At 43.6% G+C, this 25,948-nt stretch overlaps 1 protein-coding gene across 5 annotated transcripts in view; it reads left to right on the forward strand.

Annotated features, from left to right (window-relative positions):
• The first annotated feature begins 23,200 nt into the window (after positions 1 to 23,200).
• crim1 (cysteine rich transmembrane BMP regulator 1 (chordin-like)) overlaps positions 23,201 to 25,948 on the forward strand; it is a 212,232-nt gene continuing 209,484 nt past the window's right edge. Inside the window, exon 1 of one of the 5 annotated variants that reach the window (XM_078557345.1) lies at positions 23,201 to 23,887. In XM_078557345.1, the coding sequence (XP_078413471.1) occupies positions 23,575 to 23,887 (313 nt within the window). In that variant the 5' untranslated portion in view covers positions 23,201 to 23,574. The remainder of the gene's footprint in view (positions 23,888 to 25,948) is intronic. The other 4 variants (XM_078557349.1, XM_078557344.1, XM_078557347.1 and 1 more) reach the window with 4 other exon arrangements.

Genomic DNA, 25,948 nt, shown 5'->3' on the forward strand with positions numbered 1-25,948 from the left:
AAAGATCTCAAGGCAATATTTATGGGCCAGGATTTTGCCTATGGCGGGCTGGCTGGGCGGGAGCAGGCAGGGACGGGCGTAGTGCCATTTTACACGGGCGGGCCAATTAAGGCCCACCCAGCGTAATACACGGCCAGTATCGTTCAGCGCTGCCTGTGCGGGCAAAAGAGCACAGCAATCTCTCTGGGGCACGGAGCTGCCTCGGGGAAATTGAATGGATATTAAAATAATTTAAGAATTGATTTTAAAATTCATTTAAACATGTCCCCTCATGTGACTGCATCGCATGAGTGGGGACATGGTTTTATATTTATGAAAATTAATGTATTTATTTAATAAAAGCTTCAGGAAACCGCATCCCGCTCGTGGATGAGGTTTCCTGAAAAACATGAAGGCCACTTGGGCTTTCCGCCTGCCCCCCGCCAACCTTAAGGTTGGATGGGCAGCGTTCACAAGTGATTCAATGAATTTTTAGTGGCCTTAATAGGCCATTTACATTTCGGCAGGCGCACAGCTGACTCCGGCGCACGCCCGCTGAACGAAATATCGCGATGGCGCGCGATGACATCGGGGTGTACGCCCAACATCATCGCATGTCATTTTACGCGTCAGCATGTTGGGCCCGCCCCCGCACGCCGGCCGGAAAATTCTGCCCATGGGGTATCCTTCTGATATCCTGAACAATATTTATCCCTCATCCAAAATCACTGTTGACTTACTGCCCTGTGTACTGTCACAAGAGGCAACTAGCTGCACATAGCCTTAGTATTGCTGCCAGCGTTACAAAAGCAGGGCCCATTGTGAAATGTGGCTGTATGACAGCTTCCAAACATTGCCATTTCTCTGCCATGGATCTCAAGGGGAAAACACAGCTCTCTCTGAGAACAGCCTAGAGGAAAAATCCAGGTGGGACCTCCCTGTGGAATGAAGACCTGCGGATCACATGCTGCCTGGGTGCAGGCTGCTGTACTCTCCTGGTTCCCATTTTTTCCTATGTCCACGTCATCTTTCTCCCCCAAGCACCATGGCGATAGTATCTCCAGAGGGAGCTGCAATTTTTAGCAATGCACGGCTCTCTTTAAACTGTCAGCGCGTTTCATTAAACACCTCGGAAGGAATTGCATTTATGTAGTACCTTTCACAAACTCAAGATGTCCCAAAGCGCTTTATAGCCAATTAAGTACTTAAAGTTCAGTAAGGTTCCACAGGCAATGTAATAATAACCAGATAATCTGTTTCAGTTATTTTTTTGAAGGATAAATATTGTTCAAGACACCAGAAGAATAATCCCATATCTTTTTGAATATTGCAGTAGGATATTTCACATCCACATGAGAGGCTAGGTGGGAGACTCAGTTTGACATCTCATCCAAAAGAAGGCACCTCCAAAAATGCAGCATTCTCTCAGTACTGCACCGGAGTGAATGCACATACGTTTCATCTTCTAAGTAGGGGAAACGACTCTCAGTCAAAATTGTGTTGCAGAACTGCAGCCCTGTGTGACCTTTCACCTTCCCAATCACCTCTAACCTGCAGGGTACAGGGCAGTCTCATCATCACCACATTTATAGTTGCAGTGATTGCTCCTCCTCCTCTTTCATGTACCATGCCCTAAGATGGCGTTGACAACCATGGACTTCCATCGGACTGGTCCATGGTTATGCTTGGCAAAGTGCTACGGTGGTTTGCCGCTGCCTTCTGCGGTATGGCTCACCTGGAAACTCTCCCACTCTTACTGCCTGCCATCAGGTGTATTGGAAGGAAGTGATTTGCTGAGGTAGTTATTTGCAGAAATGAAGGCAAATGTTTTGCCACATTTGACCATGACGCCTCCCCCGCACCACCCCCCCACCCACCCCCACCCTCCCCCATTCTTCATTCAAATATCGCAGGTGTGCTTCTGGCTGATGGCTCGGTGTCACAATGGTAGGGTTGCCAACTTTGGAAGCCTCATCACATGAACCCCAACTCTAACCCACTCTGCCCTCAAACTGCTGCCATTGCTTGCCCAACATGCCGATACTTGCAGTGCACCGCTTTCCCACACCAATTAGAAAGTGAATAGGTTCTTCATTAACTGGTCGGGTGATTCTTGGCTGTCAATCAAACAGCTCTTTCTTCCCCATGTCTGATATTTTTAAAACTCATCCACGAAAGTTTTGAAAGAAAATTAAAAAGAATGCCATTTTTTAACAGGCTTGAGTGCTCAGAGCAGTGTCTTAGAGATTACCTTGGAGGGTTGCCATCCGTTCACAACAGAGTCATAGGAGGGTAATCATGACAGCCATCTTCTGGACTGTAAATTCAACAGAGGGTCTCACCATCCTACCAGACTCCTCTACACCACCCAAAAACAACTGTCTTATAAAGGAAAATCTGAGCCTGGGTAAGCACACATTTCTTAGCAATTTGTGTGTCTTGAAAGATGTGTAGTTTCCTGCATAATTCTGCTTAGGAGAATGCCAACCCAGTAAAACTCTCACAAAGTCCTTCTGATAACTCATAGACATTATACAATGAGGATAGGATAAACAGTAAAACATGATTGTAAGGTTAAGGAAGCCACAACTAAACAGTATGTGAGGAGAAATTCTGCCAAACCAAAATGGAAAGACTTGCGATATGACTGGAGTTAGAAAGATGCTGGCTCTTCTTCAAGACAGAGGAAGAGAGAGGTGACTGAGCTCTATGCAAGTACAGAAAAGGGAATTAAAGTGAGAGGACAAGCTGGATGGACTAAATGGCACAAAAAAGTTAGTAAGTTCATTTGTTTTCTTTTAGAAATTGACAATAGTTAAAAATTGGGAAAACTAGAAGGTATGAGTCTATTATAAGGTATTAGATTGGTTTATAATTGGTCTTGGGAATACACCTTTCAACATTATCCTCAGACCTCAGAACTGTCTCAGTCTATATGATCTTAATAGAGTTTAGCCATAAACCTAGTTGTAAATGACTGTGAAAACCTGACTGTGCAGTGGTCAACCAATTCCTCCATCAAGGGGCCTAAATCGCCAGTAATCTCAATTTGACTCTGCTGAGCTAAAAAAAATGGTGTAAGTGTATCAGTCATAATCTCTGCTACTAGCTATTCATTAAAATCACCAGATAATCATAAATACAATTCCCCTCTACTTTAAAGAAAACGGTAAACTATTTTGTGTCCACATAGCGACACTGCTACACTTGCAAAATGAAATTGACTCATACATAATCTTCTGAGGCTGGTATGTTTTCAAACAGGTTTTCTTTGACATAAAGAATATCTTTATAGGGCAGTTATTTACTCTTTCGAAATTAAAATTTTTAAAGTTAAGAAATTTAGGGCGGAATTCATTCCATGCAATGAAATTCCAATGTTCCATTCCACATCTCCTCAGATCCACCTAGTATGCAGCCAAAAACAAGTATGCCTGCAAGTCAAGACCAACAATACCATTCCCAGCAGCAATCAAACTCTCCAATTGCCTTTGGAAAAATTATAAGGCAACAATGGAAAAATTGCAGGACTTTCTTTTTGTCTCCAGCCACTTTATCCAGACTCTTCTTGACAGAGTAGCAATATGATACTCCAAAATTCCATGACTTCCTCAGGGTAGATTGTCTGGCAACTCACCTGTAACTGTGAGTCCCAGAAACCAACAACTCATTTTAAACTTTTTTGCCTCAAGTTCATGTGTAACCAAAATTAAGTTCAAAAACTGGAAAGAAGCTGGGGTTGTTCTCCTTGGAGCAGAGAGAAGGTTAAGAGGAGATTTAATAGGGCTGTTCAAAATCATGAATGGTTTTGATGGAGTAAATAAGGAGAAACTGTTTCCAATGACAGAAAGGTTGGTAAACAAAGGATACACATTCAAGATGATTGGTAAAAGAACCAGAGACAGCATGAAGAAACATTTTTTTGAAATGATCTAAATAGCATTGCCTGAAAGGGTGGTGGAAGCAAATTCAACAGTAACTTTGAAAGGAGAATTAGATAAATGCTTGAAGAGAAAAAAAAATTATAGGGCCATGTGGAAAAGGCAGAGGAGTGGGAAAAGGCAGAGGAGAGTTTGTGCCAGTAGTTTGACCAAACTACTGGCACAAACACAATGGGCTGAATGGCCTCCTTCTGCACTGTATCATTCTATGATCTATGGTCTCATTAATTCTGACAGTCTCCTCTCCAACCAATGTGAGGGTCTAAAAGTCTTTGCTTGCTCCCTCTAACTGATCAGATTGGCATGACACTCCCACTCCTCTGCCCTTTCTACATGGCCCTATAATATTTTTTCTCTTCAAACATTTATCTAATCCTCCTTTCAAAGTTACTGTTGAACCTGCTTCCACCACCCTTTCAGGCAATGCTATTTAGATCATTTCAAAAAAAATTGTTTCTTCATGCTGTCTCTGGTTCTTTTACCAATCATCTTGAATGTGTATCCTTTGGTTACCAACCTTTCTGTCATTGGAAACAGTTTCTCCTTATTTACTCTATCAAAACCATTCATGATTTTGAACAGCCCTATTAAATCTCCTCTTAACCTTCTCTACCATCTTAATCTCTCTAACTGCTTTATGGTACTGGAGCAAGGCCATTAAGTCTATCCACTGTCTGTTAGCACTAGTCCCTGTTACAAGTTTGGGAAATTTGCCTAAAGTATTCCATTGAGTACAGTGGTGTTAGTCATTCCTGTAAGTGGCCTGGGAGTCTTATGTTTTAAGGTACTGCTGAATTTCTGTTTCATATGGAAATTTTGATATTGTGTTCCCTATACGTTTGTCAGTATATTCCTATATATTGAGAAGGGCTATGATCCTAAAACTGAGCCCTGAAAACGCACCATTGTTTACATCCATCCAATCCAAAAATAAATCTATAATTGTTACTCTGCTTTTTGCATTGCAGCCAACTTCCTATCCCTGTTGCCACATTCCGTTTAAAACCACAAGCATTAAATTTATTAACAAGTCTTCTGTGCGGCACACATGCATAATACTGACAATCCACCCCCCCCCAATCATAATGATAAAAGCTGATTTCTTTTGCTGACAACTGATATCATGGGCTGAAACAATGACTGTCGGTTTAAACTGCTGATGATTGACACTGGATGATGAGGAAGCAGTGATTAGATAATACCAAGGTTTGGATTTAATATCAGATTTCTCAGGTTTGAGACCCTAGAGTTTTTTTCTCTAGTAAGAGTAGAAACGGTTCAGTGGCTCTTGAGGGTAAACCTTCCATTTGGTGAAGCTCATATGTGAGTATTTAATGAGAATTGTACTATATTCCTGTATGTACTATTTTCATCTAGCCTTTAAGTCTATATTAGCTCCTGCAGAGTAAAACAGCTGAGACAGGAAGGTGGTGCAATTATACAGCTCAAATATCCTTTATTCCATACGTTCGAAAACCAAACACATCCAAAAACCGAGGTTTTTCTGAACGGCGATACAGTTAATTTGTATGTTCATAAAGCAATGTAATATTATACAGGTGTAATAAGTGTTAACAGGTAAGAAGTAGGGTGTGTGAGAGTTGGCAAATGGAGAAACAACCCAGTATTTGTAGACTATAGCTAGCCTAGCCTATTGTAATGCAAGTAGGCCTGGCCCTACCGTATATATGGTAGATCCGAAAACCGAAAATATTTGAATACCGAAACACAACCAAGGGTTTCGGATAAGGGATACTCAACCTGGATCATGCAGTCTTGCATGAACTGAAGATTGGGAGGTCTACCCTTTGATGTCAGCATGGTGAGGATGCAGGGAGAAGGAACATGTTTGGGGTTCTGGAAGGAACAGCACTACAGCCTTTTCGCCCTCCAGACCAATGTATTCTTTTTTTACTCTAGCCTCCACTCTACCCATTGTGACAAAGCCTTCAATCACCATGGGCACACTGTTTGGAACTACCTCAATAAAACTCCCTGCCTCTGTTCATCTCTCCCCACTTTTAGCAAGTTCCTTAAAATCTATCTCCATTAGCTATTTTTCAATCACAGCCTCTAACCACTTCCTTCCAGGCACAAAATTCATTTTCATTATGCCTATTGTGAAGCACCTTAGGGTATTTGTTGCATTAAAGGCAATATTTAAATGCAAGTTATTACAGGAGGAACAAAAAAATGAAACATCAAAGAAGCATAAGCCATAGTATATATATGTAAAATATACACCACAGTTTGTAAAAATGGGGGTTGGAGATCAAAAGTGAGAGAAGGACGCTAACGTTTCTTCTATCTTTTCCTAACATGAGCAAGGTACTTGAAGAACCTCTTGGGATATAGGAGCAGTATTTATAATTTGACAGAGGGGGTCTATGGCTTAAGAACCAGAGAAAAACTGTTTGGCACAGAAGAGTGAACCAAAGTTCTTGGCAGCTGGTTTGTATGTTGGGGCTCCAAGACAGATACTGAAACCAGGAAATCCAATGTATGAAGAAAGATGAAGGATACAGCAATCGAAGATTGGAGGCAAGGGTAGAGTAATGAGTCACATAAAAAACACAGTCTCTTTCCAAAATTTACAGAAGCAAGATTTTCCGGGCTCCCCACCCAGCTGAGTTCTGTTGATATTACCATGATGGATTAGTATTAAAGAAACATGAAGGCTCCCTATTTTGACAATCAGTCTCTGGCATCGATTTTTAACTTTTGCTTGGCTGACTACACTGATCAGCTGCCCATTCTGACAGTGAAGTGGTCCCTGTGATTTTGAGGGTCCGGCCTCAATCACGTTCACCAGATGACTTGCAGGACACCCAACACGCAGCCCAAGGTTGCTTACCAGGTTCGGCAGAGGGAAACAGGCTGGAGCTTCTCGCCTGGAAGGCAGGTCATGGGGCGGAGGTGGGAGGAGGTTCCGGGATGACAGTGGCCCTGATTATTTTTTGTGGGCCGCTGGGGTACTCTTCTGTTCCACTGAGGCCAACAAAAATATAATAGCAATCAGGTCTGATTTATGTCATAGACCCTGATTTCCACATTAAAAGGAGCCAATTATCTGAAACAGACAGGCACTTTGCACATGCAAAGGTAGACCACTTTTAAAATGGTGCCGACTGCATGTGCAGTGTTAATGGGGCAGTAAGACTACCTATCTCATTTTGAGGCCATTAGCACAAGGCAAAGGGAATGAAAATTGACCCCAATGCCTTGTGTGAATAACTGAACACGTAGATGCTTTCACTTAATGATTAATGCCTGTGGGATGTTCTGGATAATTTGCTAAGAAACAGTGGAAGAATACCCATGTATGAACATCAATTTAAGCCTATGCTAATACAGACTTATTATACAAATCTTCCACACAAGGAAGTTAGAAAGAGCAAGGCTATAATTATTATAGCCCAAGACCTTTTCTCATTTCAAGTAAGGCCGTCTCCTCACAGGTGAAGTGTTATTACAATTCTCAATTAGAGTCATTTCTCTTTCCAGTGTGTTCATTTAAATCGAGGTCTCACCGTTTAGAATTTAATTAGCTTTCATCTTCAAATATTAAGGCAATTTTGGCTGTCACAAAAAATGAAAAAAAATCAAAATTGATATAACAAACTAAACGTGACATAGAGAGAAAAAAATCAGCATGCAGCTCAGAACCTGAGCTGGGTTGTAATCACTTTTAAATCACAGTTATTCATCATACCCTATTTAAAAAGCTTGCAAATAATTAATTGATCCACCGCGTTCATAAAAAATAGATTAAGGCTAGAATATTGTGTTAAATGCGTAAATTCCTAAAAGCAAACCAACACTGAATAGTGTGAATAGGTTTTGCGGCTGCTGTAACAGATTCAGAAATGGTTTTATTTGTGTCCTCAATGGCTTGGTGGGGTAAATAGAATATTGTGTGATACTGAATTGTATAAACATAGGAGATTGTATGTTCAATCTCTGTCCTAACTGGATACAGGTTTTAACCCAGGCTTGGTGGTTGCATGCTCACTTCTGAGTCAGAAGCTCCCACTCCAGAGACTTGCGTATATAATTCTGTCCCTTCACAGTCAGTACTGAGGGTGTGCCACCCTATCAGTGATACCATCTTATGGATAACACATTAAACCAAGGAGGTCCCATCTGCGTTCTCAGGTGGATGGAAAAGATAACCATGGCACTATTTGAAGAAGAGCAGAGGGGGTTCTCCTGGTCTCCTGACCAACATTTATCCCTCATCCAACATCATTAAAACAGTGAATCTGCTAGCTCGTCCCACTGTGGTTTGTGGAACTTTTGCTGTGTCCAAATTGTCTGCCGCATCGTCCCACCCTTTGCAACATTTCAGAAGGATTTCATTGGCTGCGAATTACTTTGGGACATCCTGCAATTGTGAAAGGCACTATATAAATGCAAGTCTTCTCCTTTCCTTTAGTATTGGTGCTCTGATTGGTACCCTGGGCTCAAGGATAGAAAACATCCGCCAGAGTTCACATTATCCCGGAAGCCTGCTGCAAAGTGAACATTGGCTGAGGACAGGTTTCAATTCAGCTGTAGGGGTTCAGCAGCTTGTTGGGATTCATTGACTTGTGAGCAGTTAGAAAAAAGCACTATGACTCAGGTGAGGTATCAGGGAACTGCAGGTCACTGTAGTATGAGTCAACACCCTCAGGACAAAAGGGAAAAGCGATTTTACAGATGTTAAAATAATTGCAACCTTTCATCAGAAATTAGTAATAATATTAGTCCTTCAGATACCCTAGTCAGGAAAAAGTAATTGGAGCTTTTAAACTCTGATTTCTGCAGTGCTAAAGATACACAGGTACAGCAGCATAGTGATTATGTAACTGGACTAGTTATCTAGGGACCTGGACTAATGATCTGAAGGTATGAGCTCAAATCCCACCATGTCAGCTGGGGAATTTAAATACAGTTAATTAAATAAGCCTAGAATAAAAGTATCAGTAAAGGTGGCCTTGAAACTACTAAATTGTCATGAAAGCAAATGTAGTTCACCACAGAGAAGGAAATCTGCTGTCCTTACTTGGTCTGCCTGATTTGTAACTCTAGATCCACAGCAAGGTGGCCTAGCAAGCCACTCAGTTGTAACAAACCACTAGGAAATAGGAATAAGACCTGATGGACTGACCAGCATTGACTGAGGCACCAGGCATGCCAAAGGCACACCCAGCCCAGTCAACATTGCAAAAACATCCTCACAAACAGCTGGGCACTGATGCTAAAATTGGGAGATCTGCCCCACTGACGAATCAAGCAGCAGCCTGACATAGTCATCCTCAGAGAATAGCATTCTCAGCCAATGTCCCAAGCTCTCCCATTACCATCCCTGGGGATGACTTTCACCACCAGCAGGACAGACTTACCAGAGGTGGTTGTGCAGTGATGTACAGTCTGGAGGAAGTGGCCATATGTGAGGTGCATTTCACACGTTAGCCAACACTGTGACCTGTTGCTGAATAATACTATCAATTTACTGCCGGGGCGGTGAATATTTTGCTGAGCCTTTGTGCTCACCATGAGTGAAATAACACAGCCTAATTACCTGTGACATCCAGAAAAGCAAACTTTTTATCCCATCAATCTGTATTGGACTTAGACCCAAGAACTTAAGGTTAAAGTACATTACTGTACCCACTTGTATAATGCTTTCCTCAATTTAACTTTACTCCTTGTCTTCTCATTGAAGTTATTCAGGGTCTCTGCACACTAACCTTAAATCTCTTGGTTAATTGTCTTCATAGATCAATCTCCTTTTTTTCTATAGATTTCAAGATTTGATATATTGAGCAGTTAAGGAATTCTCATTCCAAAAAGGTTACTTCAAGCATAACTGTGTAAGTTTGTGCTGTTTGATTTTGGTGGTTCAATCCACCAGAAGGTCTTAAGAATAAATACGTTCAGTGAATTATCCCTAAACTAAAATTTTCTTCATCCTAATTACTGCAAAACTTTCTCTTACGCATGTTGCTACTGTAGTGAATGCAGTGTACAGCCTATATTTATAATTTGCCAAAATTCCATTGCATTTATTTAGCACCAACCATTGTTCATGGCCTTTATCGACCTCACGAAGGCATTTAGCTCGATCAACCATGAAGGCTTATGGAGTACCCTCCTCAAATCTGGCGGCCCCAAGACATTTGTCACTATGAGGTGCAACCCGTGATCCTCACCAATGGAACCACCACAGCCCCTCCCTCAGTGAAGACTGGGGTCAAACAATGCTGTGTCATTGCATCAGGCCTCTTCTCCATCTTCCTCACTGAAATACTGCACCCAGCTCCAGCAAAATACCCATAGGAGATAATTTACAGAACAGACGGGAAACTGTTCGACCTATACCACCTTCAATCCAAAACCAAAATCGCACCAACTTCAGTCATTGAGCTCCAGTACGAAATGACACTTGTGTTTGTGCTCACTCAGAACCTGAGCTCCAGGGTCATTGGTGACTCCTTCTCTGAAGTATATGAGAAAATGGGCCTTTCACTAAACGCTTGGGGCAGAATTTTGAGGTCGTTGGACGGGCGCAGTGGGTGGGTGCTGGAATGACCGGGAAACGGCCCGCTGCCCATGATCGGCCAACGACCGCAATTTCACGCTGGCTGGCCAATTAGCTGCCAGCCAGCATAAAAGGCGCACTGAAAGGCTCAACGACGCCAGGGTGGGAGTGGGAGGAGGGCAAGTGCTGAAGTCAGCATAGGCGCGGGGGAGCGTGCAATGAAAGCTCCGGGAAGACAGAGAGCTGCCTCAGAGAGCTGAAGAATTTGAAACCATCAAATACAGATTCTAAAACGCATTAAAAAATGTCCACACATCGGACTCACTCACCTAAACATATGGATTATAAAAATTCTGCCCAAACATTTTTTTTAAATTAATATCAGAAACCTCATCCCGCCCTTAGATGAGTTTTCCTCAAAAATCCAAAGGCCACCTGGCCAATTCGCCCGCCCGTCAACCGTAACATTGAATGGGCAGCGCAAAATCCCGCTGCCGACTCTCATGCACGCCCGCCAACCGAAATATCGCACGAGTGCGCAATGACATCGGGACGCTCACCCAACGTCATCACGCGCTAATTTACACTCGGGCATGTCAGGCACATCCCCGCATGTCAACTGAAAAGTCCTGGCCCTGGAAAACGAAAGTCCTCTTCTAACTAGCTCCTACAGCACAACACCTCCCCCCATCAATTCAAATCAACAGTGAGGCTTTGGAAAATGTGGACCATTTTTCATCTCTTGGGAACCCCCTCATGACAAAGATGGACATAGATGACAAAACTCATCATCGCACCCAATGTGCCAACTCAGCCTTTGGCTGACTGAGGAAAAGAGTATTTGAGGACCAGGATCTCAAACCTGAAACTAAGGTCATGGTTTACCAGGCAGCAGTGATCCCTACACTCCTAGATGCTTTGAAAACTTGGGCAACCTACAGGAGGCACCTCAAAGAACTGGAGAAGTACCACCATTGGTGCAGTTGCAGTGTCCTCCAAATCCGGTGGCAAGAAAGGTGATCCAACAGCAGCATCCTCTCCCAAGCCAACGTGCCCAGCATCAAAGTGCTATTCAAATCCAGCTCTGCTGTGCAGGACATGTTGTTTGTATGCCTGATACCAGACTCCCGAAGCAACTGTTCTACATGGAACTTGGTCATGGGAGGGGATTCCCAGGAGGACAGCGGAAACTCTTTCCTCAAAGCATCTCCAAAGAGGTCAAACTTCCCTGACAATTCATGGGAGCCCTTGGCTTGTGACTGACCGAAATGGTGAAGGTTTATTTGGGGAGGCATCGAACACTTTGAGAGACTTTGTTGAGAATATGCACAGGCAAAAATGAGACATCAGAGAGAGCGCACAAATCTCCCAACAGCTCATCTGCCTGACCCTCCAAGCACCACCTACCTCACATGTGGCAGAGTTTGCAGATTGCGCAATGGGTGTATCAGCCATCTCAGAACACATCGAACCAGAGTGGAAGCAAGTCATCCTCAATTCCAAAGGCCTGCCTAAGAAGAAGGTTTAACCAATACCTTAGGCTCTTACGCTGGATGGCGCTTTAGTCTTTGATCATGATATTGGGCGATCCTTTCAAGTTCCACTACAGCTCATTTGGTGATTACCAGGCTAATGGCTGCATTTAGGTAGATATTAGGGACCTTTCCACACACAAAATCTAATGGAATGCCTGAAGGCAACCACAGATAAATATGGAATTATGAACAGCAACTGCTAGGGGAGTATCAATGAAAGGGAATCGTGCAGTAAAGTTGCAATCATCAATAAGAGCTCTAGGACTAACACATTTTATTCAGCTGCATGTGCAACATTCATTGTCTTGTAATTCAGAATAATGGTTACATGTTACATTGCACAAACCTCTGAGACATCGGTTCTCCTCCAATTCTGGTTTCTTGCCCCTTCTCAATTTTAATTGTTCCACCATTGGCAGGTGTGCATTCAGCTGCCAGGGCCCTTAAGTTCTGGAATTCCTTCCCTAAATGTCTTCACCTCTTTGCCTCCCTTTCTTTAAGATGCTCCTCAAAAGCCTACTTCATTGACCAAGCTTTTTGTCAGCTATCTCAATATCTTCCTATGTACCTCCATGTTAACTTTCATTCAATAATGTTCCTGTGAAATGTCTTGGGACATTTTACTACATTAAAGGTGCTATATAAATACAAGTCGATGTTGTTGTACTGTTGCCTAACACGATTCATCATTTTGCCTGCTACTCCCCCTGTTGTGCATGAGATGCCTGTTTTGTGGGGAGTGCTTTACAGCAGCTGAATCGACTTTAAAAATGACTTTAGAAAGTTTCAAAGAATAACAATCTCCTTGAGTGTTGGTTATTTCCCCCAATGGCTGGGGTAAAGTTCCGCACAGGCTAGCACAAATGGCCTACCTATGTTGTGTGCAAAGGCTTTGCCTGTAGCCATAAATTGTAAACACCTTGGTATCCAGCAGGATGTGTTTATGTAGTAATGGGAGGCACAGGCTGAAATCAATTCTTGGTGGCGTTTTCTGGCCCCATTGGCACAAAAACTATTGTTGCTTGGAGGCTGCTGTTGACAGCAAAGCAACCAAGTAAATGTGCTGTTTCAATCACTCAAATCCCTAATCAGCCATGGATCTGTGTGTTGCACACTTATCCCTGAGTCAAAAGGTTCTGCGTTCAGTTCCAGAGATTTGAGCCTATAATCTAGGCTGACGCTCAAGTGCAGCCCAGAGGGTGCACCGCACTGCTGGAGGTGCTGTCTTTTGGGTGAGATATTAAACCGAGGCCCCATTTGCTCTCCTGTGTAGACATAGAAGATCCTATGGTACTATTTTAAAAAAGGGGCAAGAGAGTTTTCCCAGGCACCCTGGTCAATATTTATCCCTCAGCCACTGAAACACATTATCTGGTCACTGCCACATTGTTGCTTGTGGGAGTTTACTGTCTGCAAATTGGCTGCCATGTTTTCTAAATTCTAACAGTGAGCGACTTCATGTCAAAAGTGCTCGATTGGCTAGCATAAAGCGCTTTGGGGAGTCCTGAAGTTGTGAAAGGCGCTATAGAAATGCAAGTCTGTCTTTCTTTCTTTCGTACTAAGGTCCAGAAAGCGATAGTCATTTTGATAAAGACCAAAGGATATGACCTCTTTTTTTTGGATTCCTTCTGGAGGTAGCAGCTGCTTCACATATCAGTATCAATCCTTTAGCCATTGTCAGGTTATGTGGTTTGCTGTCCTCTCCAGGGCTCTTTTACTCTCTTATGTAGTCTGACATTATTATCGAGGCAGTCTCACCATCAGTAACCCATCTTAAAATCAAACAGATATATGGGGTTATGGTTATCTTTAACACTTTTTTTCACCCTATCTGTTCTCTAGATTCTATTTTAATTTTTTTAACAGCGAGTACCCATGAGGTCTTTGGAGAAAATTGGCTGGGAGAAGTTATTGAGCCTGACTATCTAAAGGAACTGAATTATTCTCAGCAGGCAATAAGGTGCTTGTCAGCAATAAAAATGAAAATTTAAATGAAAAAAAAAACGCAATTTTTGAGGCAATTATTGTAAAATTACCAGCATGAAAACATCCAGTTCCAGGAAGTTTGAATCCGCCTGATCTGCTGTTCTGTTGGCAGCGCAATGATAAATTAAAGTTGATCTTCATTCATTCATTTTTGAATGCTTGTTAAGATAACTAATTTTCACGCCAAGTGCAAATTCCATGGAAGTGTAGCCATTGTTCTTTGTCATACGTGAGGGGAAAATTTGAGATATAAGCGTCGGTGCGCTGTGCCTGTTTTGATAGAAAGTTCTGCATTTTAGAAGCCATTGTTATGGTTTGCTGTTGGTTTGTTCTTTATCTGAATAGGTAATTACTTGCCCATGTTATGTACAAGTTGATGTAGCCTGTATAAAAATGTCACCATTCAAATCATTCGTAAAATACTATGCACTGATACAGCATTAAATACTAAATAGCTACCGAAAATATCCATATTAAAAGTGAAAGTTTGCTCAATGTAATTTAGCATGATTATTTTCCATTTAGATGCACAACATATTAACAAGAAAAAAATATTGTTTGCTAAAAAAAAATCTTAAGTACACTATGTGCATTTCTAAGGTCAGAAAGCACAAAACTTGTGCCTTTGTAAGACCAAGTTAAACTGTCACAAGACCCCTAAAATAGCCTCTCTAACAAACTGTCAGGTATCCAAATGATGCTATTTTAAATGATGAGACAAAATACATATTCAACCAGGGTTTCACAAAGAATTCAATGTTCCCCACAATTGTAAAGGACTAGACTTTTAATGCACTTTTAAACAATATGAAGTGTAGCTCCTTAGGGGGCTGAATTACGCAGTGAGTTAGTGCAGTGGATTGGCATATTGCCTTTTCAATCCTGTGATGAGGATTTGAATGCAGCATAGGCTGGATTTCCTTCCTTTCTCTGCTGGCTGTCGAAGGTCCTAATCAAAGTGACTTTTGACAGTCTCAGCCCAGTTCTGAGCAGATGCAGGCACACAGCAGGAGAAAAAAAACACATTAACTGTTAGTCTCACACAAAATGCGCACAAAAACTGCCGCTGAAAGAATTGAGGGAAAAAAAATGACATTGGTATAGTCCGGAATGCTTTTCTGAGGTGAGGGGACAGGGGGCAATTTGTATCTGGTTATACTATACTTGATCATGGAGTACTTGATGCTCATAAACATTGCCCAAATCAAAAATGAATTTTAATGGAAATCAAGGGCAACTTGGCTGAAAATTCCCAATCTACCTAGCCAGTGAGTTTATTTTTATTCTTTCCTGTGATGTGGACATTGCTGACAAGGCCAGCATTTGTTGCCCATCCCTAATTGCCCTTGAACTGGTTGGCTTGCTAGGCCATTTCAGAAGGCAGTTAAGAGTCAGCCATGTTCAGGCCAAACCAGGTAAGGCCAGCAGATTTCCTTCCCTAAAAAAGGACATTAGGGAACCAGATGGGTTTTTATGACAATAGGCACTTACAGATTTGATTAATCAAATTTAAATTCCACCAGCTACCACGGTGGGATTTGAACCCCTATCTCCAGAACATTAAACCAGGGCCTCTAGGTTACTAGTCCAGTGATGTGACCACTACAGCACCATCGCCCCACCAATGCTGACCTACCAGTTACACACATTGGTAAAACTGGCTTTTAGAACTTGTGCCTTGATGGGCACAAAAATTCACTTAACAGATTTATAAGCTATGGCTCAGTCACAGACACATGCTAACATGAAAGAAAACTAGTGGTGGGACATAAAAAATGGTACCTCTGCATACCTAACATATAATTTAAAGAGAAAGAACTTGCATTTATGTTCCATATTTCACATGCTAAGGACATTCTAAGCAAGTAACTCATCTCCTGTCTCCCCAAAGCGTGTCCACCATCTACAAGGCACAAGTCGGGAGTATGATGGGATATTCTCCACTTGCCTGGATGAGTGCAGCTCCAACAACACTCAAGAAACTCAACACCATCCAGGACAAAACAGCCCACTTGCACCCTATGCACCACCTTAAACATTCACTCCCTCCACCACCAACACACAGTGGCAGCAGTGTGTACCATGTACAAGATGCATTGCGGCAATGCAAGGATCCTTCGACAGCACCTTCCAAATTCATGGTATCATGACCTAGAAGGACAAGCGCAGCAAACGCATGGGAACACCACCATCTGCAAGTGCCCCCCCAAGCTACACACCTTTCTGACTTGGAAATATATTGCTATTCCTTCATGTAACTCCCTCCCTAACAACATTGTGAGTGTACCTACACCAGATGAAGAAAGCAGCTCACCACCACCTTCTCTAGGGCAATTAAGGATGGGAAATAAACGCTGGCCTAGCCAGTGACACCCACATCCCTGGAACAAATAAAACAATTCCAAAATATGTCACAGCTACAAGTTTCTTTTGAACTGCAGTTGCAGCTATTATGTGAGCAGGTGCAGCAGACAAATTGCATACAACAAGGTCACACAAATAGCAAATGAGATAAGTGACCAGTTTTGGTCATGTTGATTAACGGCTAAAATGTTGACCGAGGTACCAGGAGAGCTCACTGCTCTTCTTCAAGTAGTACTATGGGATCTGTTACTTTCACTTGAATAGACAGAGGTTGGGCCTGAAGCTTAACATTTCACACAAACGTAAGAAAAGGACAGGATAATTAACTAATCCATCAGGGTCACCCCTTCCAGACATGGTGTAGCTATGCTGATAATTGACATTCCCCCTTTGTCTCACAATCTTGTGTAGAGGCAGGATAAGAGAGAAAAACCTAAAGGTAATTTAGGGAAAACTCAGGGAGTTTTTCTTCTGATGCCGCATGGCAATCAGACAAGCTCCACTAAGCTACAGTAAGTCATGAGTCTCAGTCATCCCAGCCATTCCATAATTTATTACCTATCGTTTGAAAACCCTTCCTTCTGTGAGGAACTAACCAGCTCCCCTTTTGAAGAACTGCATCGAATCCATACTCATTGCATGCAGTAGCAACCTGTGCCAGAGGGTGGTGACTGTTTATGAAAATAGATATTTCCAAACATCCAGCCTAACTTTTTACTTCCATATTTTATACTCAAGACTCCAATGTTCTAATCTTTACCAAACTGAGCATAGTTTACTCCCTTCATTGGTTTGGAAACCTCAACCAAAGTAGAAAGAATTTACATTTTTATAGCATCTTTCACAACCTCAGGACGTCCAGAAGTCCTTCATGGTCATTGACGTACAATGGAAAGCATGGCTGAGCAACCAATGTCTGTAACAACATCTTAGAAGCAACTCACATCTCATTCACTAATCATTGTAATGCTACACGGGTTGATTGTTTCAAAATATTGAACATTTATCAACCACGAAGTGAAACCTGAGGAAACAACTACTCCCATCCATCACTCAGCTATCTACTTTGGTGCCTTTAATAACCACCATACAGACTGGAGTTATTCATAATCCATCAAAGATGGTGACGGGTTACCAAGTTGGGCATCTAGTAATGACCGTGCCCTGATTCATGAACCTAAACAGCATAGCATTTCCATTCAGTGAAATGCAGTCAAGGCTCTTTCCCTGACAGCCGTTGGTTTGCTTCAATCAACGGACATCCACAACCAGGATAATGCATTGTTCTCAATTCTCTCCCACACATCGATTCCAATCTTCATTTATCCCACATAAGACCCAGGCTACAAGTCATCAATGGAACTTCAGAAAAACATTTGGACTTTGCTAACAGAGAACGTTGAACAAGTCATTGTCTCTTTCCCATGGCATAATCTCCCAATCAAGGAAGCTTACAAACACACTTGTGGCACCCTCTAAAGGTTACAAAATCCATTTTACCTCATGGCTTTTGTCCCTTGTACATGCCACGCTTGGGCAAAGAGAGCACTGCCCCATTCAAACATCGCAAGGAATTTGATGACTTAGATTATTACCTTGAACTATTGGGTACTGCCCATTGAGCCCATTAGGTAAAGTTAAGCTGAACGTTGCTTTTACTTGTTCGAATCAAAAAAGCTGGAACCTCATCCATCACCTGGATACTGCTCAAAGTCCACCAGACATGATCATCTGTGTCGACCAATGCCATTGCTAGTTGTCTACTGAATGTGGCAAAAGGTCCCAGCAACAAAGTCTTTGAAAAGCGCATGATGAATGGCACTACTCATCAAAATGCCCCAAACTAGGATGTCCCCCCAAACTTGACGCTGTGCTACATTACAGGAAACCTGCAATGCATCCAGTTACAATACCAAATACCTTGAGTTTTTGAAGAACCTTGGTCCATAAATTCATAATAAAAACAAAAAATGGTGGAAATACCCAGCAAGTCAGGCAGCATCTGTGAAGGGAGAAACTACATTTTCACCACGGAAGCCAGGGATCCCAGCCCGGCATAAAATCCTGGCTATTGTTTCAGGCCAATAACCTTTCATCAGAACCGGTAAAGGTTCAATATATGTTTTAAGGAAGTGAAAGTGGGGGAGGGTAGGAAAAAGCAAAAGGGAAGGTCTGTGTTAGAGTGGAAGGCAGAAGAGACTAAATGACAAAAGAACTGATGGTACAAGGCCAAAAGGAATGGTAATGGGATAATTAAAGAAGCAACAGATGTGTCTAGAGGAGGTGTAAATGGCAGAATGATGAACAGCTGCCATCTGAAAGCATGGTGCTCATCCTCACCTTACACCCCACCAGCATCCATATTCAACTGACCATCCAAAACCATTCTGCCACCTCCAGCATGACGCCACCATCAAACACATCTTCCCCTCCTTTCAGATTTCTGAAGGTACTGTTTCCTACATTATGCCCTGGTCTGCTCCTCACAATCCTCCTCCCCTTCCTGTGGCACTTTCTATGCAAGTGCAGGAGATGTAACACTGGCCTTATTACCTCCTCTCTCCTCACTATCCAAGACTCCAAACACTCCTTCCACGTGAAACACCAATATATGCATACCCTTTCAATTTGGTACACTGTATTCGCTGCTCACAATATGGTCTCCTCTACATCCAGCAGATCAAACGCAGATTCCGTGACCACTTTGCAGCACACTTCCATTCAAACTGCAATCATGACCCCAAACTTCAGGTTACCCGTCATCACAATTCTCCACCTTACTCTTGCACTGACCTCTTTGTCCTCGGCCTCCTGCAATATTCCAATGAAGATTCACGTAAGCTGAAGAACTTATGTTTCAATTTCCTATGTGCTACTGGAGCCACATGCCTGCTCTAAGTGAGTTGGCAAGTAAAAATTCCACCCATAGTATCCTGCAGCATAGAAGGGAGTCATTCAGCCTGCTGTACCTGTGCTGGCTCCTTGAAAGAGCTGTTGAAATCAGTCTCACCTCCAAGCTTTTTCCCCATAACCCCGTAGATTAGTTCTCTCAAAATACTTGCCCAGTTATCTTTTGAAAGTTTATATCGAATCTGATTCCATCACCCTTCTAGGTAGTAGGTCTGTGACAAAAAGTCTTCATTTCCCCTCTAGTTATTTTGCCAATTATTTTAAAGCTATAGACTCTGGTTATGAACTCATTTACCAGAAGAAACATTTTCTCCTTACTTTATTGAAACCTCTCATAATTTTGAATACTTCTATCAGATCTCCCCTTAGCTATCTCTGCTCTAGCCTTCTCCAATCTCCCCACATAATTGAAGCCCCTCTTTTCTTACGTGTCATGTATGTATTGGCTGTCCCTCAATATGAGGCTGTCATCTACTCAGGGTCACAAGTTTCGACATTGGGTCTCCATGTGACTGAGGAGGCTAATTCTCGACCAATTGATTTTTGGACACATGGGACAGGACGTCCCACGAGGTAGTGAGATCTGGAGTGCAGGATTCGCTTCCTTTTCTTTCCTTCTGCACTGGTGTTCTGCCTCATCATTAAGATATTGTGACTCAAAGCATAATGCAGCTTGATGGACAAGCTGTTGCTATTCTGAATGATTGATAGCAAGCTCCTCCCAGTCATTAATGTCAATGCTGCCACACTTCCAGGAGAGCTTCAGTGTGTCTTTGAAGCATTTTCTTTGTCCTCTCCTGTTTGAGAGTTGGGAAAACTGGAAGACAGTTTCCAGCCATCCAGACACCGTGCCCAGTTCTTCAAAGTTGATTTTGCAGGAGTTCTGCCTGAGTGCTTGTGGAGCTGGCTTCAAGGAGGATATTAGTGTTCATTGACGGTCCTTCCATTGAATCCAGAGAATGTGGCGGAGGCACTGCTGTTGGAATTTCTCTAGTGCTCTTCGGCATCGCTGATACAGCATTCAGGTCTCACTGCAGCACAGGAGTGCCGTGATGACAACAACTCTGTAGATTAGGGCTTTTAGTGATTTGCGGAAGTCTTTGTTGTCAACCGCTCGCTGCCGTGGTTCGCAAAAGGCTGAGGTGGCGTCAATGATGGCCTGATGGTGGCTGCCAAGGTATGGAAAGTGCTTAACATATTCCAGTCTCTCCTCCAACATATATGGGAGGGGGAATATTTGGCTGACCAGGTGTGGGTTGATATACATAAGAACATAAGAAATAGGAGCAGGAGTAGGCCATTCAGCCCCTCAAGCCTGTGCCACCATTCAATAAGATCACGGCTGATCTGCTCCAGGCCTCAACTCCCCTTCCGTGCCAGCTCCTCACAGCCCTCAACTCCCCGATATTTCAAAAATCTATCCTCCCTCCTCTTTAAATACTTTCAGCGATCTAGCCTCCACAACTCGCTGGGGTAGAGAATTCCAGACATTCACTACCCTCTGAGGGAAGCAATTCCTTCATATCTCAGTTTTAAATGAGTGTCCCCTTATTCTGTAACTAGCTGTTTTGGCAATATTCAAGGATGGGCCGAGTTTCTTGCATACCGAACTGAAGTCCCTCATTGCCTACATTAGGCAGTGGCCGCAAAGCACTTTGAAACGTCCGGTGGTCCTGAAAGGCGCTATATAAATGAAAGTCTTCCTTTCTGACATCATCCCGGTAAACTTCCTCCGCCCAAGCCCAGGTCATTTTTGGGTCACAACATTGCCTTGCTGCTCATCTGCAGTGTGGTTTGCAGTTTTTAGATGTCCAGCGTTTGTGAACATCTAGGAAATGTGGGAATGAGATTTGTAATCACAAAGAGTGGGCCAGATGGCAAATCAGTTTAAACATATGGAACTCTGTTTATTTTAAAGAATAACATATCAAAGTAATTTACGTTTTTTGAGTTCAAATGAATGAAACGAATGAATATCATCCCTGATGAATGTGACTTTGTAGGTCTGCATAGGTTAACTAAGGGCCACGGGCGTGATTTAATGTTTACTCAAGTAGGCTTTTTCTCTGCATTATCCGCTTCCCAATCCAGCCCCATTCAGCTTAACCGTGGTTTTTATTCCGTTCCAGTTCAAATGGTCTGCGAAATACTTGGAACCCTCTTCATTCGCTCTGGAGGCTGGCAAGTGCTGGGCATTTGGGACACGCACAAATTGGCACCACACTGGCAGGGACGGTCCCTCTGCACTGACAACTGAACAACGACCTCCCCACGGTGCCGGCCTCATTTCCCCTTGGTGTCTCCAGACAAAACGCTGCCAAATTGTTTGCCCTTTCTGTCCACGAGTTGCGCTTCTCTTAACGCAGGGGGACGTGGTTGGGATATTTCTCCCTCTCTCTCTCTCTCTCTTTCCTGCCTGTCCCGCACGGACTGGAAGCAGGGTTAACTGCATCCCCACGTGGGAAAACTATTTGAGTAACACTGATGGAATGTTGCACAGAAAATTCCTCTTTGCCTCATTTACTCACAGCATCACTGCGGCTATTGGTTGGGGTGGGTGGGGGGGTTTCATTTGGACCCGGGAGGAAGAAGGGCGAGGGGGAAAGGGAAAGGGGTGTTGGTGGGTCCTGGCCATTCAAATATTTCAAACTTTTGTCTGGAGTCTTTGGGGAAACAGAAACTTAACATGTCATTTTGGTCTGTCTCACACAGCTCACTTACAGTTACTTCCTGTAATTTCGGTTTCGTGTTATGTAAGCGAGTCGACCCCCACCCCCTCCTCCCCTCCCCTTCCCACCTCCCCTCCCATGTTGGGAGTATTGAATTTTTCCGTCATTTCGAAACCTGATTGTAAATGTCAAAGCAACTGCGTCTGACAGGCTATGCAAATGGCACGCTTAAAATCTTTCAAAGTGAAAGGATCACTCAGATATGGAAACGCAACTCTTGAGCGTGGGGGCTGTTTATCGACGTTTTTTGGGTGGGGGGGTGGAGGGAGTGAGATTTATCCTTTGTATCCACGGGAATCTGCAGAATGTGTCCATTTCTCTTGTGCCTGGTTAGGTTTGTACCTGTGAAAGGATAGGGCTTTTAAATGTGGCATTTACTACCAACAACCATCCAGAATTGCATACATTATTTGTCACAGTATTGGATATATATATATATATATATATGGGGAAACTGCTCGCCACACAGCCGCAAGGACGGGCCAAAAAAAAAGGAAGGATAATTTAGATGGCTTGCAACAATGTCTGGAATGCACGCATGCGCTCTGGGTTCGGTTGTTGAGGGAGGGGCGGGGGGGGGAGAGAGAGAGAGAGAGAGAGGAGGGGTGGGTGGGGCTTATTTTTCTTTTGGATGTTGTGCAGGCGCGCGTGTCCAATCAGCGGGCGAGGAAAGGAACGGGGCGGGGCGGGGCGGGGAAGGGGTTCTGAGACGTCACAATAGCGGCGAGGTTTGATTGACGTGCCTGCGTGTGTGTGTATGTGTGAGATGGGCGGGGGGAATGCGGTTGGTTGGTTGGTTGGTTGGCTGCTTGCGGGTTGAGTTGGTTGGTGTGTCAATGTGTGTGTATCCATGTGCCTGAGTGCGGACCGAGCGCAACGCAACTGCTCAGCTCCAGCTCCAGCTCACTCACTCACTCCAAGCCTGAGCTTGTGCCATTAAAGCCGAACGCTCCTTATGACAGTCCGACAAGGCGCTCGCTCGACAGCTCCGAGGAAATCCCCTTCTTCCCTTTGAGAAGGAAGCAACGTCCGAACAAAAATTCTTTTTTTTTTGGGGTGGAGGAAAAGTGAGGGGGGAGGGGGTGTGTGTGTGGGGGTTGAAAAAAAAAACCCCAAAAAATTGTGCAAATAACTCTCCAGCTTCGCAGTTCAGTTTTGTACGGACAATTCCGATTCTGTTTGAAGAGACAGGGTGTTTTGTGTTGTGTTGGGGAGGGAGGTTGGGGGGGTGGGGGAGAGGAGGTGGGGGTGTTGGAAGTAGAGAAATTTTAAGAAAGCCGGGACAACTTTTCTTGGAAGTCTTTGACCAGAAAGAAACTTTTTAATTTTGTTTTTTTTTTGAGGGGAGGGGTGAAGGCAAAAAGAGGGGAAAAAAATTCTTGTTTCTCTCTTGTTTTCTCTCTCCCCCCCCCCCTCTCTCCCTCTGCATGACGCTGTCTTGTGTCGAAGTGGCATCCTGTGAAGTGATCGTCCAAGAGGAGAACAGAGTTTTTAATCTTTGAAACTTTCGCCGTGATTTGAAGTTTTTTTTGGGGGGTTTTAAAAAAAAAAGTTGTTTTGTCCCTTTTTTTTTTAAAAAGAGGAAGAAAAGCAGCGGTGCGAAAAAAATGTTCCCTTCAGGGATGTACCTGGCTGCCAAGTTGTTGGCAGTCCTGCATCTCCTTCAGTTATTGGCTCAGAGCGGCCGGGCTCTGGTGTGTTTACCGTGCGATGCATCCAAATGCGAAGAGCCCAGGAACTGCCCCGGGAGTATCGTGATGGACTTCTGCGGCTGTTGCTCCACTTGCGCCAAGCAGAAGAACGAGAGCTGCGGCGGGGTGTACGGTCTGTACGGGACTTGCGACCGCGGCCTCCGCTGTGTGATCAGACCCCCTTTCCACGGCGATTCCATCACCGGCTACCAAGTCGGGCTCTGCGAAGGTAGCTCTTGAACACTCAGCGCGGAGTTTTAGTAACATGGCGCGATTGGCATGCAGGCTGTAACTTGGACCCGAGTGAAGTTAACTCCAGTTGCAGTTTGCACATTTCAGTGGGAGGGGAAAACGACGTTATTTTTTTTTAATCTATCTATATATATATATAATTACATTTGTATAATCTCCCTCCCCCCAGGCATTGGAAGCAACATTTTGCCCTGCTGTATTTTCCAAAAAGCAATGCACCTTTCTGCAGCTTTGCTGGGCTTTAGACTTTGTATTGGATCGTGGCTCGGATCTGTATGTTAACTGCGTGGTGGTGGGTTTTTTTTTTGCATTGGTGTGATGACTTGCATAGCATTGGAATCACTTTTTTAATATATATATATATATAATAGTACATCCCCAGCTGTGTGAGGCTGTGATCTGTTAGAATGTGCAGGCGATCCATTTTTTTTCCGCTTGCCAACAGATGCCTTGCTGTTTTTGGATTCGGTGCTGGGAGCCCTGCCTTTGACTGTGAGCTGCTGATGGGAGGGGGTGGGGGGGGGGGGATTGACAGGAATGTTTGCTATGTCTGAGTACGGATCGGCTCCTAAGATTTGGAAGCCGCACACTCTTTGCCTCCAGGAAGCTGAGCTGCGAGGCACCGTGAGAGCTGTCGCTGTCGAAGGCAAACGCTCCTTTCTGTCTGTGTTTAGGACACAACAGCCGCACTCTCACAAACAAACAAACACACACACCCGAGGAACTTTTCGCTGCAACTTTCACCTATTCCCTCAGTGTCGCTCACTCCTGTCATTTAAAAGGGAGAATGCACCGTTACAGATGTGGAGCACCGCGCCAGCCACTTGCTGGTTATCCATTAGTTTAAGAAGATCAGCTTAACATAGTGGTTAGGGGTGAAACACCTTGCCCACTTAGTACACCAGGCTATCCTATATTTTGGAATTGGCATCGAAACCTCATGCTCAATCCGATCACGTACTTGGTTTAGTTTGCACCAGAGCTGTACCTGTGTTTGTAGATAAGATCGGGGGGAGGTGACTTGATGTGCAGGGTCTGTTTTATTTTTTTTTGTTTTGGAAGCTTCATAGAATCAAATTGGCGAGAGGATTAAAAACATAAATGTCATCCAATTTTTTTTTTAAGATATTGGAAACATTTCGCCTTCTGCAAATTTGGCTTCAGCGCGAACCCGGACCGACCTGATTTCATTCAGTCAGCAGAGTTTTTAAAAGTAGAACAAATGTTGCATCCCTCTCAAGAGGACAGTAGTTATTTTTTTTTAAATGCCTCGCGAATACTTTTCAAACCTCTAACGCTCCCCGCCCCCCCGCCCCCGTTAATTCTTCCTATTAATTTTCAAGTGCAGAAACTTACAAGCAAGAAGCTGTCTTGAGCTTCCAGCCTTGAAAGACAGGCGGCAGCAATGAGTCTTGGAAAATAAATTCTCACGATGGAGCAAACAAAACAATAGCTGAATTCAAAATCTCTTCTCCAGGAACTTAAATCGGCTTTATTTGTTTGTCCGGCTACAGCCGCAGTTACCAATCATCTAACGTTGTTTCTGAGACCTTTGATTGGGAAGAGAGTCAAAGGCTTTGTGGGGGGTGGGGGGGGGTGGTGTGGAGGGCACAATCAGATCAGCCATGGTCCTATCAAATGGTGGAACAGGCTTGAGGGGCTGAATGACCTCCTCCTGCTCCTAAGTCCCATGTTCCTATGTTTCAGGCTGTGAGGAGGGAGGGGTGGGAAGGAGTGTTGGAAACCAGGTACACAGCATGCGTGAGAAATATGTTTGTTTTGTAAAGGTAACTTAACATTTGGCCTCCAGAGCTTTCTTCCAAATTCCTGGGCAGCAGGAATGTCAGCATTCTTTTTTCCCTTTCTTATCCTGAAAGTTTAGAGCCCTCCACCCTCTCTCCTTTATATCCCAAGGATTTCCTTAACTGTACCACTGGGACCTCTTTGGGCTCAGTTCCAACCCCAAAGCACATGATATAGCAAAACAAGAGTTGAGTACTTAGGATGACACAAAGGAGAGCAGCTCCAGCACACCCCA

This window comes from Cetorhinus maximus, chromosome 14, assembly GCF_964194155.1.
Source record: "Cetorhinus maximus chromosome 14, sCetMax3.hap1.1, whole genome shotgun sequence".
NCBI lineage: Eukaryota > Metazoa > Chordata > Chondrichthyes > Lamniformes > Cetorhinidae > Cetorhinus > Cetorhinus maximus.